The 21731-nt window shown below is 41.9% G+C and overlaps 1 protein-coding gene across 1 annotated transcript in view; it reads right to left on the bottom strand.

Annotated features, from left to right (window-relative positions):
• Positions 1–8424: 8424 nt before the first annotated feature.
• WDR64 (WD repeat domain 64) overlaps positions 8425–21731 on the bottom strand; it is a gene marked incomplete at its 5' end in the record, with an annotated part of 135385 nt that continues 122078 nt past the window's right edge. The window contains 7 exons of the mRNA XM_084624940.1: positions 8425–8512; positions 10267–10374; positions 11014–11065; positions 11254–11334; positions 14547–14646; positions 17713–17901; positions 18782–18891. Coding sequence (XP_084481066.1) covers positions 10307–10374; positions 11014–11065; positions 11254–11334; positions 14547–14646; positions 17713–17901; positions 18782–18891 — 600 coding nt within the window. The 3' untranslated portion in view covers positions 8425–8512; positions 10267–10306. The remainder of the gene's footprint in view (positions 8513–10266; positions 10375–11013; positions 11066–11253; positions 11335–14546; positions 14647–17712; positions 17902–18781; positions 18892–21731) is intronic.

The following is a 21731-nucleotide window of genomic DNA, read 5'->3' as shown; positions in this document are numbered from 1 at the left end:
AACAGTATTTAGTTTAAATAGTTTTTAACTCTCAACACTATTCATTGGGTTATCAGTTTTAGAGCTTGCCTTCAGGGTACAATCATCTGGAGGACAGGAAAGCTATTTGGTAGGTTTACGCTCATCCTGTAATGGAGGTGGGTAAGACATTTAATTAACACAAAAATCAACTACAGATTGTTAATAGAGTTGCTCTCTAATCTGTCATCTTCAGCTATCACATTGGTTTCAAACAAACAGCTACATGCAAGGGCATAAACAGTATAGTTTTGAGCACCCAAAAATATGCTATGCACTTCACAAAACAAGCCCCATGGAGCTTACAATTTAAAATTGACAGAACAGTGAGGGTCAAATAGAAAAGATGGGTGTGGTGGGGAAAGGAGGACTTTTACTAAGTCTCCATTAACCTTTCTTTAAACATGCCTAAGATTCTGTAGATATGGCTTGTAATATATACAGTAAAGCAAATAAAGCCATTGGGGTCAAATACTGATCTCAATTACATTGGTGTGAATCTATGGATTTACATAAGTATAATTAAGGTCAGCATCTGTCCTATAAATCTGACTGTACCAGGGGAAGTAAAGGAATTTTAGTCTGTCGATATTGATAACCAGATAGGTCTGGTTATCCTGACCAAAGATAATTTTTGGTATTACTGGGTTATTTCAGAGGGGTAGCTGTGGTAGTCTGTATCCACAAAAACAAGGAGGAAACCAGTGGCACCTTAAAGACTAACAGATTTATTTGGGCATAAGATTCTGTGGGTAAAAAAAAAACCCAAAGAATCTGAAGTGGGCTTTTTTACCCATGAAAGCTTATGCTCAAATAAATCTGTTAGTCTTGAAGGTGTCACCAGACTCCTCGTTGTTTTTGTGGGTTATTTCAGTTATTGGTCAGCAGCCTGGTGGATGAGCCAGGTAGCATTAACAAACAAATCCTTAGGGTTTTCTTTTTTAAGATCTCTAATTAACATATACACAGATTGCTATTTCTGGGTCAGCTGAAAATAATGGCTTGACATTTTCTAGGAATGTAGTCAAAGATTAGTCATAAAGAGGGAGCAAAAGAAAGATCATATGCACCATCATGTCCTGACCACATAAACCCAGAGAGCTTCTGATCAACCCATTTCACATTATCTTAGCCTATTTATCATCTTTCCTCTAGCCTCTTATGTCTGCTGGTGAATCTGGCAGTTGATTCCATGCGCTAAACAGTTTTTCTGCATGAAAAGTTTTTCTGACTTGATTGGCTTGCTCCACAAACTTGTCTGTAATTCATCACTGCCCAAAGTTATACAGTGACCTGAAACATCCTTAAGTTAGGTTTAATAGTAATCGCTGCAGAAAGATCAAGAAGCCAACTTTCCCTTCAAAATCTGCACTTATCTGAAGCTAAAATAGATCTGACCCTAAACTTGTCTTCCTAATCTCAGAAGACTAGATTCAACCATGCAAGTGCAACTCACATGGAGGTTAATGGGAGCAACGCCTTACGCAAGAGCTGAGTTTGGCTCAGACCTCTGGTAACAGAGGTTGTATTTGAACAGGAGCCACTGCTGAAATCTCCTGATTTGAAATGTGTACTGATACTGTTAAAAAGAGAATTTACTTTTTATTGGAAGTGCTGGATTGGCAGCCTGGAATAGCAAAATACCCTCTTTGGCTGTAGAACAGGTACAGCAGTTATATAAGCATCCCATAAAGGGGTGGGACCCATCTCTCAAAAGCGCTTCCCTGGTCAAGCATGTGGTACCTGCAGTTCTCAATTTTTCAGTTTATGGTGCCCTGTCAGCCACTGCTCAGGCAGGTCTTCGGTGACTCAGCCCTCCAGCCAAGTCATGCACAGTCCATATGCAAACAAAACAAACCCCTTCTGGAGTACACTGTCCAGATGGACCTATCTCAAAGCCCTCAGTCATGTCCTGTAGCCCTCCCTGGGCTCAGACCCTTCACAGTCCAACAGGGCCCACCATAGTATCCCTCCATTGGCAACGTCTCTGTAGCCTTCCCTGGGCTCCAGTCCTCAGTGTGCCCAACAGGGCCTATCTCAGTACCCCAGTTAGCCAATTTACATGCAAAGGTGCCTGCTCGGGGGTGGAGGAGCACCCCTCAGGGCTTCCTCCATGAAGGCTCTTCACCCGCCCTTGAGTCCTCTGACCCAACTCTCCAGCTGGATCAGCCTCAGTACAGCCCCCTTCAATGGGTAACAGTTCCACATACAGTCCCTTCCCTAGGCCTGTCTAAACTCCCTTCTCTTAGGGCACAGCCACCTCCCCAATGGCTATTGGGGGGAACCCAGGCTCACCCACTACTCTAGGTCCCAGCCCAGCAACCTTCTAAGTTGTAGCCACATCCCTTTAAACTGCTTTTCCCTGGACCACTTTCCTGTAGCCCATCTTAGTTGAGTCCTGGCAATCAGCTGGAAGCTATTCCCTCACTTCCCTTTTGCCTGACAACAACTAACTGTCTTAGCTCCACCCACCAGCCTCTTGCTCCTTCAGTCCCTGCGAACAGACTGAACTCACCATGCCCTGGCAGCTCCTTATATACAAGCCTGCTGGGCCCTGATTGGCTGCTTCCCCTGCAGCCTCATTCATTGGCTGCTTGGAGGACCTCTCTCCTGCTCCTTTCCTGAGATGGGTGTGGCAAGACTTTGAGGCCTCCAAAGAACTCTACCTCTAACAATGACCCTGCAGCATCAGCCCCCAATTCCTGATTTTCCTATAGGCATGCCCTCCAGCACTAACACTAAAGAGCAGCACTGGGCCTTGCTTTCAGTAGCAGAAGGTGTGCTGCCTAGCTCTTCTGAGATTACCGCTGTCAGATGCAGCAGCTAATGGAGGCAGGCTTTGGGGAATGCAGCCACTGGAAGAGGGGCAAAGAAGCCAAAGTAGTAATAAGCAGGGGGACCATATCAGCTCCATATCCCCTGTCAGTAGACGTACATGCTCAGGCTAGTTCCTTATTCCCGGAGTTGATAGGTGGCAGAATATATAAGTAACATTTCAGCCTCCTCTTTAAGGCAGTTCTCTGAAAAATTTTCAAAGATATACTGTATATGAGAGAGTGAGAGACTGACTCGCTCTGGACAAGAATACACAATCAGGATGAAACTATTTGTGATTTGACATGCCACACTGACTGATATGGAGAATCACTGACTGCAAGTGCATTTCTTTGTTTAGATTTCATAAAATGCCTAACCCCCTACCTTTGTGGGGAAAAGCAATGTTGGAATCGGTCAGGTTTGGAATATCAGTGAAGGAAGATTGATCTATGCAGAGACAATATTTGACATGTTTGAACTCAGCTGCCAAGGAAGGATATATAACAAAGGAAAGCGTTTAACAGAATTTGACTCACGTAGGTGGAGGCACTCTACCCTGAAAAGCAAATCAAACCCGAGGAAAGCAGTTAGGAGTATCATTCAGTCCAAAAAGGCAATCAGTCTGGACATGTTATATCTTGAATTCTGATGGGATACTACCTTTACTACAGACCAATTGGGATGGTGAAATTTATTCCAGTACTGGAAAAAACTATCTAGGTTCAGATACATTTATATAAGCAACATTATGGAATGAAACCATAGTTTAAGAGTGCAAGTTACAGTTGTGTGATGCATTAGTTTTCTTTATAAAAATGCACCAGGGGCTAGGTTAGGCAGCACCCCACTTAGCATGATGGCTTTTGTGAATTCCATTCTGAGATGCCCATCTAACCTAGCACTGAATTCGGGTTTTGTGACCCCCAGGGATTTTCTAGGCACCCAAGTTCCTTTGTGAATCTAGCCATCAGTGCCTCAGTTCCCCAACCGAAAAATGGGGACAATAGTACTTCTCAACTTCACCAGAGTGTTGTGAGGAGAAATACATTAAATACTCAGATGCTACAATGATAGGGGCCATATAAGTACCTAAGATATACAGGCCAATCTATAAATTCTACTGCATATTAATGAGATAGACTATTCCAAGGGCAAATTAAAGAGAACATATAGATATAGGCAAGGTCCCATGTATCATTCCACAAGGCATCCTAAGTATTACAGCAGACCAGTGTTAAATTTGGTGGAAAATTAGGAATTATAGAATTATGTCTGATTGATCACAAAAATCATTCAGTACAGGCGCATTACTGACACTGTATGTCTACTTTGCTTTCTGTGTCTTGGTTGAGACAGTGCAGATGATGGGTTCATCTTCTTCACTTGCTTCTACAAACAGGATAGTAAGCAACCATCATCCCAGATTCTCCTGCAGTCTATGGCTCCCTCCTTTGGCTTTTCTAGTTTGATTCCTTTAGATCTGAAAAAAAATTTGTGTGTTACCTCCCTAACTCAAGTTCCTTGATGAAGCCAGGGTTTGGAAAGCCCAGTGGGATGTTAGCCTGTCCTATCTTTACCAAGCCCCAGCAAGCAAATTAGCAGGTAGATGGGAATAGAACTTGCATTCCTGTACTTCATCCTTAATCTAAAAGGATGATAACAGATGTTATACACTGTGGTTCACTTAGACTCTCCCAGCCTTGAGCACTAGACCTGATCAACAAACACAGAACCAACATTAGTCAGCATCCAACCATGCAAATGGGTGACACACATAAAGACATGCTGGTATGGTACAAGCATTCCCTCGTTGCCAGTCTACATGGACAGTCTTATTCCAAAGGTGAACAGCTAATCCAGACCTTATCTCGGTTGGGTTAAGAGTTTCATAGCTCTGAACCATTCTTGGCATGATCATCTCCGTGTCTATCTTTCTGAGCTCAATTGCTTTCTTGGTAGCACAAGGCATAACAGACACAGTACATTTTAGTCTAGTAACACAATATATAAAATATATGGAAATCAAACTTGCTTTATTGTCAGTGGTGCTGGAACGAGGGGTGCTGTCACACCTCCTGGCTTGAGGTAGTAACAACACTAAATACATTATTTCCATGGTTTCCATAGAATCATAGACTATCAGGGTTGGAAGGGACCTCACGTGGTCATCTAGTCCAACTCCCTGCTCAAAGCAGGACCAATCCCCAACTAAATCATCCCAGCCAGGGCTTTGTCAAGCCTGACCTTAAAAACCTCTAAGGAAGGAGATTCCACCACCTCCCCAGGTAACCCATTCCAGTGCTCCACCACCCTCCTAGTGAAAAAGTTTTTCCTAATATTCAACCTAAACTTCCCCCACTGCAACTTGAGACCATTACTCTCCTTCAGTCATCTGGTACCACTGAGAACAGTCTAGATCCATCCTCTTTGGAACCCCCTTTCAGGGAGTTCAAAGCAGCTATCAAATCCCCCCTCATTCTTCTCTTCCGCAGACTAAATAATCCCAGTTCCCTCAGCATCCCCTCATAAATCATGTGCTCCAGCCCCCTAATCTTTTTTTTTTGCCCTCCGCTGGACTCTTTCCAATTTTTCCACATCCTTCTTGTAGTGTGGGGCCCAAAACTGGACACAGTACTCCAGATGAGTCCTCACCAATGCTGAAGAGAGGGGAAATGATCACATCCCTCAATCTGCTGGCAATGCTCCTACTTATACAGCCCAAAATGCTGTTAGCCTTCTTGGCAACAAGGGCACACTGTTGACTCATATCCAGTTTCTCATCCACTGTAACTTCTAGGTCCTTTTCTGCATCATCAGTATCCCCACTATAAAAATTGTTCCAGCACCCCTTTATTGTTACTATTTAGGATTAAACTTTCTATGAAACAATGAAAAACCTCCCCCATTGTCCTCTCTTCTCTTCCCCTTCCTCCATTCATTATCTTCCTTGATACTCTTGTCTCTTTGTTTGCCCTCAAGTTAATCTTTTAAAATAATTGTTTCCTATCTCCTTACATCTCCCTTCTCTTTCATTCCCTGCACTGTGTTCCCCTCAATTTACTCATCCTTCTCCTTCCCTCAAGACCCACTCTGTTCTTCCCCAACATCATCATGAAGTAGCCAGGTTATCTTTGTACTACAATCCCCACAATCCTGTTGTGGGCATGTCAGTGTCTGCAGAATGGCCAGCTAAGGCCAGCCCCTTAACTATGCACTCCCAAAGTAGAGAACTTCTGAAATACAGGACACTGCATGGGCACACACACTGCAGCAGTTCAAGGTTGCCCCAATTCCTAATGGAGCTTGAAGTAAGCCCAGGTCAATGAATGTGAGAAGGATAGCACTGGTGCACCAGTGCCCAGGAGTGAATCTCATTATTAAGTCAGGGAGGAGAAAAATGTTTAGAAAGTCGCTAGTGTGTTATGGGCACTATCAGAATACAAATATTAAATGATAAAGTACCAGTGGTACTGGACACAGTTGGTTACACCTTAAATTGAATTATTCACACAGCTTAATTATATGACAAATAACTGGATTGTTACCCCCCTCATGAATAAAATTCAGTTGTGGCTGCTGTCATGTCTTTCCCCAGTTTTATTTTCTTTTATACTTAACTTATGTACAAGAACCTCAGCATCCACCCTAACTGCAGAAGCATGTTGCAAATTAGCATGCAAACCACCATGACAGTAGCTGATGGACTCCTAGTAATGTTCTGCAGCATAGGATATTTTGGAAAGGAAGTTTTAGTAAGTGCTGCATTTAGATCATATGTTTCCATTAAATCTTTGCTGAGAAGCAGAGGTGCAAGAGATAGATTTATGTCAGTTACTAGATTTGCAAAAGAGAAGAATGAAAGTTAGTGAGATTCTACTGTATTATCTAAATTTTATTCAACTTTTGGTTCTCACCCCTGCATGCCTAACTGGGGGGAAACTGCTGAAGTTAAAGGGAGTTTTCCCTCAGTACGCACCACAGGATTATGGTCTTAAAATAAAAATAAACCAAGTTTTCCCTAAGAGTACATGGTTAAAAAAAGCCTCAGATGATGCATACACACCCATTATCATAATACAACTATATAATAATGCAGAATACTCAGACCCACATGTACTTTAAAAAAAATCACATCACCTGTTTGCAAATGACTGATATGAGAACAAACTATTTTTGGTGACTCCATGCAGTGGCAGGGTGCTAGTGTTGCTTACACTAAGAGTGTTTCCCTGGTTCATCTGAGACTGGAAAACAGTGGATTTCCAGGATACAGGTGTGATGGGTTGGACCCCCCTTCTGGGATGCCACCTGATGTATTTGGGGTCTCACTGAGCTGGCCTGGTCCAACAGCCTGGGCTCCCTCAGCTGGTCCTGCTGTGCATGCGCATCTCTCTTTCCCTCTCTCCCCCCTGCCCCGAGTGTAAACCCAAATGATATTGTCTTGCGCTGTAGAGAGGTCTATACAGCATAAGCTCATGAAATTTGCCCCCCTCCCTCACTGTGGAGGAAGATATGCACAGCTTTTTGCACCCCCAGTTATGAAGTGCACAAACTGGGTTTTAGAATAAAAAAGAGTTTATTAACTACAAAAGGTAAATTGTGTGTGATTATAAGGGATAGCAAACAGAACAAAGCAGATTACTGAGCAAATAAAACAAAACACACAAACTAGGCTTAATATATTAAATAAATTGGCTACAAATAGTAATTTCTCACCCTAAATGTTGTTTTATGCAGGTTGTGGAGTTTCCTGAAGGTAAACTACACTGCTTGCTGCATAGAGTTTCAGGTATTCCTTTTCACAGGCCAGACCCTTTCTTAGCCTAGGTCCCATTCCTTCTCCTTAGGACAGTCTTAGATGTTTCTAGCACTCATCCTGGGCGGGGATTCAGTGAATAACCTGCAACCTTGATTGACTCACTTCCCAGCCTTAAATAGGATTTACATATGGCGGGAATCTTCTCCCCCCCAGTCCGACCCCAACCCCATCCTTGTGGAAAATACCCGTAGTCCAAGATGCAATCCAATTTCAGATGACATGATCACATGACCCTACAATGTCAAAGCAGCAACACAGGAAGCTTCTCAGGAGGGCGGGAGATTAGTATCTTCAAAATCTTATTGTTCTCCCTAATGGCCCATTCAGGCTGATTGCATCTGGGGAACACCCACCAGACAGTAGGCAAACTCTTTTGCAATTGATACAGAACTAATATTCCTAACTTCAGATACAGAAATGATACACACATACAAATAGGGTAATCATATTCAGTAAATCATAAAACTTTCCAATGATAACTTACATGACCCAACTTACATGACCCATCTTGCAAAAAATACATTTTACTTATGCCATATTCATATAATAGGCATATTTCTATGAAGAATATGGGGTGTGATGTGACAACAGGAGCTACTGATACATGAATTAACACAATATTGCTGGAGCATTGGAAATAAAGAAGTTGGATACAGAGGCGGTGCTTGTCTGCTTACCAGTAGCAATTACTTTGACTACGTATGATTTGCAGTGATCTCAAGGTTTATTTTTGATAACAGCAGTGGCAGTTTAGGGTTTTGCACCTTGGAAGGAAATGGAGGTGGCAAAGGACTGGATCACATTTGCCGCTGTAGCCTGGCTATTTTTTGCACTTCTTCTCTTGGATAAACGTGATGGCTGTAAGACAAAGCAGAGCATTTAGCTACATATGTTAATCCTTGCTAGTGTATGTGCTGAGTGAGCTCTATACAGTTCTACACTCTACTGGAAATATTTCTTACTGTGAAAATAATCAGACATGGTAGAAAAGATAAATTTTAAAATGACTTTTTGGAAGTTCTCCACTCTGACTTAGGAGGAAACAAAACAAGAGTTATTCAAAAGGAAATCTGTGTGTTACATTGTCTTTTCTAGGACATATCATGATGTTTATTTCAATAACTGTTCAGCTTAATTTTCTGTGCTATTTACATATTATAAACCACATCTCCGTGACATCTCCTGGGTGTCACCAACAAATTCAGTCCAAAGTTTAACACATGCATCTCTATCACAGCCATGATAATAGTCCTGGATCCTGCTCCCATTTAACTTAAGGAAAGTATTGCCATTGACTTGAATGTCATTAGAATTAGTCCCAAAAGCTTACTGATATATACATTATGTGCCAATTCTTGCAAGCCCTCACATGCAGAACTTCCAATGATTTCAACAGGAGTTCCAGTTAAAAGACTGGACCCCAATTACCTCATTCAAAGTGGAAACCTAGAAAGGGCCACAAGCTCACAGGGATTAAACTCCTGCAATTTCAGAAGTGGTCTCCTCTAGGAAAAGGGGGCTTTAGGAGTCAGAATGGGAAAGGCCAAATCCTGCCAACCATAGGGCATGTCTACACTGAGCTGGGTGGTGTAATTTCCAGTTCGTGTAGACATCCCATTGCTACCTCTGATCAAACTAACCTGTTAAAAATAGAAGTGTAGCTACAGTGGCACAAGCAGCAAGATAGGCTAGCCACCCAAGTACAATCCCATCTGAAACCCTAGATATGTACTCGGAATATCTGACCCCTCCTACTGTTCTCCCTGCTGTGCCTACACTTCCATTTTCAGTATGTTAGCTCGAGCAGAGTCATGGAGGAGGGGGAAGAAGAAGTTGTTCCAGGTATGGACCATTTCTGAGAAAAAAGTAGTTTTTAGATAAATTGTTTAGCAATCTTAATGTTTACTTCTCTCTAAATATAAATATAGAAGAGAGATTGGGTGATCCCATGATTTCTGCCACTTTGAGTAGCAGTTCAAACAGCAAATGAAAACTTGCCCTTCTTGATCAGTTTGGGTTCCAGTGCAGATCTGAAACCATAAGAATGGATTTGGATCCATGTGTTTGAATATGAACCACCTGAGAGTGCAGATTTCGGGGTTCTGGTTTGGTTTTATCTCTAAACAGAAGGAGAAATACCTGTTGTCCAGAAGTTATACATGGTACCTCCATCAACAACTGATGGGCTTTATTGGGTTTGGTTTGCTGTATGTATGGTAAATTATTGTTTTTGCCTCTTAAAGCTTTTCTCTCTGCTACTCCCACCCATTCATTTTTTGCTTTGTTAGGTAATCTGATTGTTTTGTATGGAGCTGATATATCAGAAAGGGTGCAGCCTGACATGACATTATGAAACACAACTGGAGATGATGGGATGTTACATTAAGTATTTCTGGGATAGATGGGCCTAACACAAATCCCCAGATCTGAATACCCTTACACTTTGGACAAGCTTGTATTGGTCATGGTCAGACCTATTTCTAGTTTCAGGTTGCAAAAATTGATTTCTGTGTATTCACATCAATTGAATGGAAAGAGGAAAGAAATGTATATAACGGTAAGGATGGGCAAACATTTTGGGGCTAAAGTGAAGAAATTGCTAATCCACTTACCTCATAAAATCTATGATGCTTCATCCTTCTGAAGATAGTGTCAACTGAGTCTTGCTTCTCTTTTGACCCCAACTGGTGGAGAGCTTTGTGACTTGTTAGACTGAGAACCTTTGAAAAGTAATTTAGAGCAGTGTAGTTACAGAATAGCCTCCTATGAGCGCACCAGTTTGTACTAATAACCAACAGCCTATATAACAGTGTTTCTAAGACTTTTAGCTCACTAAACCAACAACATCTGATTCTGATCTCACACGCTCATAAAAATCCAGTGGATATCTCTTGACTTCAGCTCAATTTCCCCAATTCATAGAAAGGGGAGTTCAGAATCAGTCCCCCCTTGCATTTTATTTTTTCTTTCTGTGAGAAAGCAGGGTGCAAATTTCCAAAGCACATTAGCTGGAAGTGGAAGATCCTCATGTGTGCCGGATTGGCTGAATGCTCTTTACCAACTCTCTGAATGCTCTCCCATCAGCAGGGGGCAGATGTACAGCTATGTGACTGAGCAGAATTTGGGCCTGTATCTCTAATGCAGTTGTTTATATAAATAGTAAGCCAATTAAACTGGAATGAAAAGTCCCATGCAGGTTTAGCATTTGTATGCTCAGTGGGATATGGTATTAGCATATATTGCCCAACACCTTGTGCAAATAGAAGCAATGGTCATTGGGCTGGTTGAAAGAAAAGAGATTGAGCATAAATTTAAGGTCATGAGCTTTGATAGGAGAAGTACAAGACTGAAAGACTCACCTTGCAGAATGGTCTTTTGATCAGTCTTCACAGGAGGCGCCCTGTTATCATGCTAACTACCGTTGAATGGAGATGGATAGGGAGTAATTCAAGCCAAGTCAAAAGAAATTAAATTGAGAAGCAGACAGTTTATAATAGCAAGTCACAGGGTTTGCGATTTTAAAAATTTTCTAATTTTAACAGTTTTTGCTATATCAATGACAATGCTTGAGGTATAAAAGCAGATGAACTTGAACTTACCCTGTATATAGGTATAGAGCCAAACACAACACCAGCCTCTTTGTTTCCTGACTTGAAACTTTCCAAAGGTTGTCTATTAACCTTAAAAATAGAAAACAGAGTCAACATATTTCCAGTTATAGGCAACAGCAAGATAGTAGAGATCACATCTAGTGGAGTTTCCATAAATCTGCATAGGTAACATTCACTCCATATTACTAAAGAAAAAAAAAATCACATCTACATGTAAAAAAATCCTTGGGTTTGTGTCCAGTTGTGTTTCTGTGCCATATATAAAAACAGCCTAGGAGGTTTTTGTCCAAAAATTGGGGGATGGGGTTCTGCTTGTTTTATAGCGAATGGAGAGTTGCCCTAACTAGACCGAGAGCTGAGCCAACAAGTTGGAGGGAAAGGGAGGACTTTTAGTCAGATTATTTAAAACTATTTGAAAACATATTTAACTCCAATGCTTCATGAACACCTGGAACTGGGGAAAAACAGACATGCCATTCCAGATATTTAAACTGATTTTTCAAAACCCTTCAGGCATTCTTTATACAAAATGTAAATATGCTAACAAGGGCATAAGCTCAATTTTAAAAAAAAGTAATTTTTAGGTCAGTTTTAACAGTATGTGTTGGTTGAGGGATGTTGCTAAAGGAGGGCTGAGTTCTAACCCCAGTCACCATGGGATGATGGGCTGGGAACTCCCAGGAGACCCCAGTCCCAACTGACAGTGTCATTGCAGAGCAGTCATGTGGGAAATCTCTTTGAGCATGCAAACTTTCACTCTTCCACTGCCTATCAGGAAAAAAACAACATTTCTTCTGTATGTTGATGGAAAGGCCAAAGTTGTGCAAATGTTAGATGTACTTTGATCATTCATCCATGCAAAAATATGACTGCTAAAACTTAACTAGGTTATTAGATTCCATGTATCTGAGAGTGGAGGTCACTTATATGACCTAGTACTGATTTCCCACTAGGAACACAGTTTATGATCATGCAACAGGGAAAAAATTATCTAAAAATGAAATACTGTCAGGTTTTCATAAAACACTGAAATATGAGTTTTCTGCAAAAATCAAATTGCATTTTAAAGAAATCCTCTTTCATAGCATCCTCTGGTAGATAATTGAAGTGCACATGCAATTGTTATAGTTTAAGAGGATTCACATCCTCAGAATTTAAAAAGTCCCTCATTAATTTCTTCCCATATATCTCAGGTTTGACTTCTAGACTTCTTAGCTTCAGCACTGGTAGCATCACAGAATTAAAGTTTCAGAGTAACAGCCGTGTTAGTCTGTATTCGCAAAAAGAAAAGGAGTACTTGTGGCTCACGAAAGCTCATGCTCAAATAAATTGGTTAGTCTCTAAGGTGCCACAAGTACTCCTTTTCTTTTTGAGAATTAAAGTTAATTCACTGAGGTGCATACATGTGATTTGAAAGTGCCTATGCAGACCTTTAGGTACTTACACACACCTTGAAGGATATGCAAATATGCTGAGATGGATTTACATGGTCCCCCACAGAATAAGCAAGATTTTGTCAACCCTTATCAGCAACACTTTCAGAGGTGTCCATGAATTATCAAAGTAACTGAAGACAAGAGCAGTTTCCTCTCACATGTTGATGTGGCCTCTCAGCCCAATCATCTTTTTCAAAAATTACCAACTTAAGTAGTACAAGTCACAAGCTAAAATGCAAATCAGAAGTCACCAGAGTACACACTTGTTGAGTTGTCCCACATTCCAGTCAGCCACTGGGTTCACTTCAGTAGTACAGTATATTTTAATTTTATATGCCATCAGTATTACCAAGTATATTTTTTCACATTGCTCTCCCCCTCTACTGTACTTAAAGTTGCAGTACAATAGATTTGGGTTCTAATCACCAATAGTTCCTCGCTTTGTAGGGAACATTCGACTATCCCACAAAAGCCACATGCATTCCCTTTGATGTAATATCAGGCAATAGGGAAAAATGATGTCTGGAGTCCATGACCAACATAGCTTAATGGGAAACATATTTGGCCGCCTTTGGGGTCAAAGTGGCAGAATACCTCAACCACATGGTTGTCATCACCCTGAAGTCATCACCACACACTCCTGTCATGGGGCCAGGAGGAGTAAGACCCAACCATGCCACTTTTAGAATCCCAGCAAACAGGGGCTAGGAGAAAGGAGGAGCTGGCTGTCAACCTAGGGGGACATGCATCAAAGAGGAGCATATCATCCTCACCCCATCCTTATTACAGCAAGGGCAGGGAGAGTGAAGTAGCTGACCATGAACAATAGTGCTGTCTTGTCCCAGACAATCTCTGCCTTGGGGGCATGGGACTCTAGCATTCTGCTGCTATAGTTGCCAGAAAGATTTTTGAGCTGCCAGAGGCAGCTCGTGTAGATAATTATATCAGTTCTGTTGGCTACATTAAGGTAATGGCTGACTGTACAGGTGGGGACACAATATCAGGAATTTCAGGACGATGGCAGGATGTCCACGCCCCAGCTTGCTTCTTTCTCTCAGCCATTCTAGCATTGGAGAACAGGAATGCCACTTCATTGAGGGGTAGAGGGGAGCTCACATAGCAAAAGGCCACTTAGCTCTCACTGGACTGGCTCTTTTTGGTTTTGCCTTTCCAGTACACCTTGCAGGGAGAGGAGACAATCTGGCCCAAAGGCGACATGTACCAAGCTAGATAGAGGAGCATGTATAAAGCACTTCTACTCAGCTAGAGTTCTGCAAAATGTTCAGATTTTAGATCTCATTAAAACCTTGAAGCGAGGACCAGGCATAAAAAGATTTACCAGCGTTCTCACCTACCTTTCAAGCAAATCTGTGATATTTAGGGTTTGCACGGCTTAGTATATGCGCAATGTACCTCAGGTGGCACATGACCAGGATTCAAAGAATTTGGTATGCTGGTTGGATCATTTATTTTCCCGGGCCAGATACTGATGGGGAGTGTGACGTGAACATGGATCCATGCCCCCCAGGGTTTGCACTCAGTTGAACTTCCCAAGTTTGTATTGAAACCCTATAAAACTTCAAATTTCAAAGGGTTTGCACTGGAACCATGTTCTATGTGGTTTTGATACAAACTAGGGAAGTTCAACTGAGTATCACTCAGACTTGATACTTGGAAGTGTGAAACCATGTGAATTGAAACCCAACAGACAGTTTGCACAAACCCCTTTGATTATTTCTATCCTTTTCTACAAAACAGGCCTCGGGCATTTGTTTTGGGCTATTTTCCAAATGTAACCAGAATATTGCATAAAAGAAATACAACTGATTATGTCTCTTCACCTACCTTAGGAGAAGCTAGGGCTTTGAAAAACTTGAAATCCTGATCCACTTCGAAGGGTCTAGGCTTTTTTGAAAGCAAGGATGATTTGGTCAATGATTTCCACCTGTTCACAAGAGATAGGAAGAAAAAAAACCTGATGTCTATAAAAAGAGGGCAGCGTACCGTATCACGCACTTAATTAGCTTAGAAATACAATTTGAATTATAATTCATTCTATATCTTTGCAGAATGAAATTTAATGTAGATGCTTGATAAATGTCATGAGATGTTACTTAACACTTCACCAATCCAGGTGGGATTCATTTTCTTTCACTATGTTTGCACCATCTTCAGGCTGGTATGTTTATGTATGGATCAGCAGTTATCAAGACTAAGCTCCAATACACTGTATCATAATGACTCAACATTATTTTCCATCTAGAACATAGTGACAGTATGCCAGGTTCTAGGCATGTGTAATGGTCCTCTCTTGGGTGCATGGCCTAGCAGTCACAGCTACAACTCCTGACTGCCAAGGGGGTTGTGGGGAGGGGAGCCCAGGCTCTCTGACTCCACTGGGTTCCGACCCAGGGCCCTTTGGGCTACCAGTAGTCTGGCAACCAAGGCTGCTTAAGACTGTCCTCCCTGGGCCTCTTCCTCTTCTCCACCCCCATTGGGTCAGCTTAGTCCAAGGCTTTTCCCTGGTGAGGAAACCCAAACCACAATAAGTAAAGGACGTTACCAAAGTCCAAGGTCCACAGGATACTTCCCTCTCTAGTTGTCTTAGGGAGGGCCCCTTTGGGCAGCTGTGTCAGAGTCTTGGGTTTCCCTTTGCTCTGCTGGAGCTGTGGGCTACAGGTCTGCTCACCTCCAGCCCTGCCACCCAAATGAGCTAGTTCCCTTCCTTTTAATTCCTCCAGCAGATGGAGCATTTGCTGCAGGTGTGGTGGGGCAGGGCCTGGCTGAGCCCCAAATAATCCCTTAACCCCTTGTTGCCCAGTGTGGGGTTTGTACACCCCATCACAGCATGGCATTGCAGAGCTTTTCTGCTGATTCAACTGGTTGCCAGACTACGTGGGCCTCAGCACAAGTTATAAGGAGAAAACATGTAGGGCTAGATCCTCAACTAGTGTATCAACTTAGCCCCATTTACAATTAATGCGGTCATGTTGATTTATACTAGCTAAGGATCTATATATCCTGTCATTCCACTGTTGAGAAGAGTTGAGACAAATTTACATAGAACGCTACTCACTGAAATTCTTCAGCAAGTCAATGAAGCCCTGGCTACTTTCACCAGCTGGGAATCTGGCCAAGTGTTTGCAAATGTTTATTTGAATTCGGATAGTCTGCTCTGTTCAATCACATTTGGACCCTTTTTATGTGTATGAACATTTGAGAAACATCTATTCCTTGTATGGATACCGTTATCTCGATTCATTGTTTGAAACTTTTAAAACAGCATAATGAATGAGGAAGAGTAATTATTCAATAAGGAAGCAGAAATAATACATATGGATTAAGTGACCCACAAGCTATTTCAGCTATTACAAATAGGGAAAAATATGCCAAAAATATAGTCTTTGGGAGAAATATTTGCAAACAAAAATATGTTAGCCATGTAATAGTTTACATGTAATAGTTAATTCACACCAATCAAATTACTGCAGTGTACTCTGTCTACATGGTGTTATATCAACTGGCCACTCTAGCCTCATCTAGCACAGCAGGTCTACACTGCAAACAAAAACCTGCAGTCACCAAGTCTTAGAGCCTGGGTCAATTGACTTGAGCTTGTGCCCTGTATTCAACACCGCTTAAGGGCCCAATCCTGTCAACATTGCCAGGCATAGTTCTTTATTCATGAGTTACTGAACTGACTTCAGTAGGACCATTCACCCTGGGAAGAATTGTTCTTACTGGTAAGTGTTAGTAGGATACAGCCCTACACTTCGGACCTTACAGCAGCATAGCTGTACCGCTACAGCGGTGCCACTGTAAGGTCTCCCTGGTGGCTGCTCTTTGCCGGCAGGAGAGAGCTCCACTGCCGGCATAATTTAAACCATCCCCAACAAGTGACGTTAGCTTTATCAGCAAGAGAGCGTTTCCTGCCAACATAGCACTCTCCACACCAACGCTTTTGTCAGTGAAACTTGTGTCGGTCAGGGAGGTGTTTTTCCCGCACCCCTGACCAACCAAAAAAAGTTTTACTGACAAAAGTGCTAGTGTAGACAAAGCCTAAATGATTATGGTCATTAATACTGAAGCATTTCCAAAAAGGCTTTGGCAAAAAGGTAACCTAAAAAGTGAATAGGATGCTGTACTGCGCGCCAGACATATAGTTTAAGTGTTCATCACTTCAGAAGTCTAAGCAACTTTTGTCCAACTTGAACTGCTTTCCTTCCTTGCCAAAGGCTACATTTGGGCCAACTTTCAAACTTCTAGCTTCAGTATTTGATTTCTGCACATGCAACGGTCACTATTTCAGCCAACACACTGGGGATTGAACCAGAGCTAAAAGTATGAGCTGCTGCAGTTTGAGCTAAATCACTGAAGCTGGGCTGAGACATATTCACATCCTCTGTGGATTGCCACAGACAGGAACCTGTAACCCATCCCTCACCAGTGGTTACATAACATTCATGCCAACTTTGAAGCTCTCAGCTTTGAATTATGAGCACACACCAGAAAATACAGGAAAAATGCATTTTTATTCTACACCCCCATTCCTCAACAATTAAGCTAGTTTTGCTTTAACTTTTAGAAGGCTTCATCTTTATGTTGAGATCAGGTAAGAAAAAGTTTTATCTTGAAACTATTTGTTTTTTAGAAGGTTCAGTCACCTTGTGGGGGTAAGAGGGAAACAATTTCCCAAACTTAACAAGAGTGTTCATTAAATACATACATTCTGATTAACTTTAGTGATTATCTAATTATCACAGCAGAGAATTAGTAGTTAGAATTCCAGGGCTCCAGTCCTGGCTCTGCCGCTTGCTATATGACTTTGAGTAAGTCACTTAACCACTGTGCCTTAGTTTACTCCTCTGTAAAATGGGGATACAGTCTAACTCACGGAGTATTGTAAAACTTGTTTGCAAAATACACATCCTCAGATGAAAGGTTTTCTAAAAGTGTGATGTGTTTGTTAATAGTCCCTAATGCACATGTAAATAAATGTTTGTGAACTTACTTCTTCCTGTCCAGTATTAGAGGATATTCAAACTTCTGCTTCTTTTCCATGTACTTGCTGTCTTCTTTGATTATAATGGGAAATTCATTAACATCACAGGGCAAAATCAAATCACTGGATTCAGATAATTCAAACACCCTGCGCTGTCCGAAGTAACCAACATAGTGTCCATTTGGTGCGTGCCAGAGCCTAGAGGTGCAGAAGGAGAGATGGAAAAGGTGGGTAAATTTAGAAACTGAAAGAAAGTGAAGTGCCTTTAGAACAATATTATGTAATTTAATAACCCCTTACCAGTGTAATAAACTAGTTATAAGACAATATCAGAGTTAAGATTGAGTGTACATAGCAAAGAAAGTAAATTAAGGCTAGAAAAACCTTAGAAGAATATTATAATTATAAAAAATAATAATTAAAAACCAAGACATTCAGCGCCAAGGCTTAAATTAAATCTAAAAATGTGAAAGTTTGGAAATGAAGAGTTAAGGCACTTCAAACAACCTCAACTGTCTCTGTAGAGAGATGCTGCCACCAAACTTCTTGGATTTGTTAATTTGTTTCAAAAACTTGAAGTTTACTTTTTTGTTAAGAGCAAATTGCATAATGGGCTATAAAACATTTTTCTTTAGCCAGGAAATTGCTATGATTTAATCTTCAAGATATCACATATGGGGCAAAATAACCTGGCATACTAATTTGACAAGAACCTGCACAAAGTTAAAATGGGATCCAAAAAAGAGCTCATTTCTAGAATGATAGGGCCTTTCTTTATGTGCTCAGTTTCACACAATTGGTAGAAAAACTTGACTGTCCATCTCTGGACATTTCGAGAGACTGGTGGGGTTCAAACAAACAAAAAGTATCTGAGACTTCTGCGGGGGCGGGGGGGAAGAGTGGATGTATTATGTGTAAAGCTAAGCTGTGCACATGCAGAACTGATTTTTTCCTCACCAAAACAGATACCTAAAATTATTTCAGTTCTGAGCTAGACAAAAGTCAGGCAAAAAGGGGAGCTCTGGGAAAAGAGACTCCATAGGTTAAAATCAATAACAAATGTTAGCCATGTCTGTACCTGACAGAACCATCCACAGAGGCCGTCACTACCAGGTTTTTCTCCTCCTCATAGAATAGGCTGACCACTTTGGTGGAATGAGCTCGCCAGTAGAGCTGCTGCTTTATTTGCTGAGGGGAGGAGAGCAAAACAAAACAAAACCCATCGTTGGCCACATTTCAGTCTGCTACGCACTCTAACATTGTTACCAATACAGTGTCCTTACGAAGCTGTCAAGGTTTCTTCCCCACTCTGAACTCTAGGATACAGATGTGGGGACCTGCATGAAAACCTCCTAAGCTTACTTTTACCAGCTTAGGTTAAAACTTCCCCAAGGTACAAACTATTTTACCCTTTGCCTTTGGACTTCCACTGCCACCACCAAATGTTTATCTGGGTGTGTTGGGAAAACATTGTTTGGAAACGTCTTTCCCCCCAAAATCCTCCCAACCCTTGCACCCCACTTCCTGGGGAAGGTTTGGTAAAAATCCTCACCAATTTGCATTGGTGACCACAGACCCAAACCCTTGGATCTTAGAACAATGAAAAAAAACTTTCAGTTCTTGAAAAGAAACATTTTAATAGAAGAAACAGTAAAAAGAATCACCTCTGTAAAATCAGGATGGTGAATACCTTACAGGGTAATTAGATTCAAAACATAGAGAATCCCTCTAGGCAAAACCTTAAGTTACAAAAAGACACAAAAACAGGAATATTCATTCTATTCAGCACAGCTATTTTCTCAGCCATTTAAAGAAATCATAATCTAACACATATCTAGATAGATTACTTACTAAATTCTAAGACTCCATTCCTGTTCTGTCCCCGGCAAAAGCATCACACAGACAGACACAGATCCTTTGTTTTTCTCCCTCCTCCCAGCTTTTGAAAGTATCTTGTCTCCTCATTGGTCATTTTGGTCAAGTGCCAGCGAGGTTACCTTTAGCTTCTTAACCCTTTACAGGTGAAAGGTTTTTTCCTCTGGCCAGGAGGGATCTTCCCTTTATATTTATGACAGAAGCAAGCTGTCATCAGACCCAAAAGAAGTGAGGTTACGATAGCCCTTAAAACAAGCTGAAGGCAGTGTGCATGAAGACACAAGGCTAAATTCATCCCTAGTGTAACTCCACTGAACACAATGGAGTTATGCCAGGGACATTTTACTTTTGTTCTTCATGTTGTCTGCAGTCTGAAATAGACAATTCAGATCAAAAGGATAGACTTACTCTTTGTAGATAGGAAGAAACAGGGCTGGCCTTACCATGAGGCGAACTGAGGCGGCCGCCTCAGGTGCCAGACTGTGGTGGGGGCACCACTAGGACCCAGAGTGTAGAAAATTGTGTCTGCTGCTGGTGCATATGTATGCTCTCTGCCCTAGATGCACAGAGATGGTGGAGTGCTGTGCTTGAGGAAGGAGGGCACAAGAGACATAGCAGGCAGGTAGGAGAAAAGGTGAGAGGGAATAACAGAAAGCAGCAGGAGCTGCAGGGAGAGAGAGGAGGAGGAGCTTCTTATGTACCTCTATAGCACCTGGACTGATTAACACCAGCTTCTCAGGGAGCTTCCTGTTTCCTGCTGCTTCCCTGAACCCACTTGAGGAGAACAGGCAGTCAACTGAAGTAGTAGGAGCCAGTTAGCCCTTAAGACGCTGATATCTTCCCTCCCTCAGGACCTGCTACCAGCCTGCTTATTTGTCCCTTTCTGAGTGTTGAGAGCCACTATAGCTGGCACAGAACAGCAGTCATGAGTGAAAGAAGAAAACGCCCCTCTGGGGCAGCATTCAGAAAAAGAAAGAAAGCAAAGGAAGCTTTTCTATCTAAGTAGGAAGGAGCTCTCCTGAGATACATAGACACAAATGTTCACAAGTGAGCCTTCCGGTCCCAGTGAGGATGTGAGTGGTGAGGAGATGCCTGATCTTCCAGTTAGTCAGAGTGCAGGTGAGCTGGCAGCTACTGCACCATCCATATCTCCATCTCAAATGGATGTAACCATGCACATTCCTGAAGAAAAGTGTAGATCAGAGAAGAGTGTGGTGGAGGTGCAAGAAACAGCTGCTGCTGAGTTTAGTTCCTTAAGTCAAGATGATCCAGGACTGTTGACCCACCTGAGCAGTAGCCTGAGGGACTTCCTTGTACTGCATGGGCCACAGCAAGTGAAAAACTTCATGTTCCCCAAAGACAATGAAAATAGCAGTTTCCATCCAACACATTACTGGCCTGAAATCTCCAATGGTGACAAAGTGGAGAGGCCATGGCTTATGTACTCAGAAACCCAGAATGCTGCAGACTTTTTTTGTTGCAAACTCATCCAGTCCAATGTTCCAGCCACACTGGGTTCTACAGGAACCAAGGACTGGAAAAATCTGTCTAGAAATCTGGCATGCCATGAGAAGGCAGCAAATCACCAGAGAGCCTTCCATAGGTGGAAAGAGCTTGAGATGAGACTAAGGTTAAAGGCCACCATAGATGATCAGCATCAAGAGAAGATTGCATCAGAGTCTCTTTACTGGCAAAATGTTCTGAAAAGGCTCATTGCCATTGTGAGAATGCCTGCTACCCAAAACCTAGCACTGCGTGGCACTTCAGATCAGCTCTATGTGCCAAACAATGGAAACTTCCTTAAAATTGTGGAGCTGATGGCTGAGTTTGATGCTGTACTCCAGGAGCATCTAAGAAGAGTGACCACCCAAGAAATGTACACACATCACTACCTTGGAAAAACAATTCAAAATGAGATCATACAGTTACTGGCAACAACAGTCAAACAGAAGATTGTGGCAGATGGGAAGTCGGCCAGGTATTACTCTGTTATTCTGGACTGCACACCAGACATCATCCATACGAAACAAATGCCTTTAATGGTGCATTTTGTAACAACAACAGAATCTAGGGAAAATGTCCCTATAATGGTGACTGTCAGCATTTTCTAGAATTTATTGACACTGATGATACTACAGGAGCTGGTATGACAA

This window comes from Lepidochelys olivacea, assembly GCF_965140295.1.
Source record: "Lepidochelys olivacea isolate rLepOli2 genome assembly, chromosome: 3".
Classification (NCBI taxonomy): Eukaryota; Metazoa; Chordata; order Testudines; family Cheloniidae; genus Lepidochelys; species Lepidochelys olivacea.
Note: the sequence above shows the minus strand (reverse complement) of the source record. Positions and strands in the feature narration are given on the sequence as shown.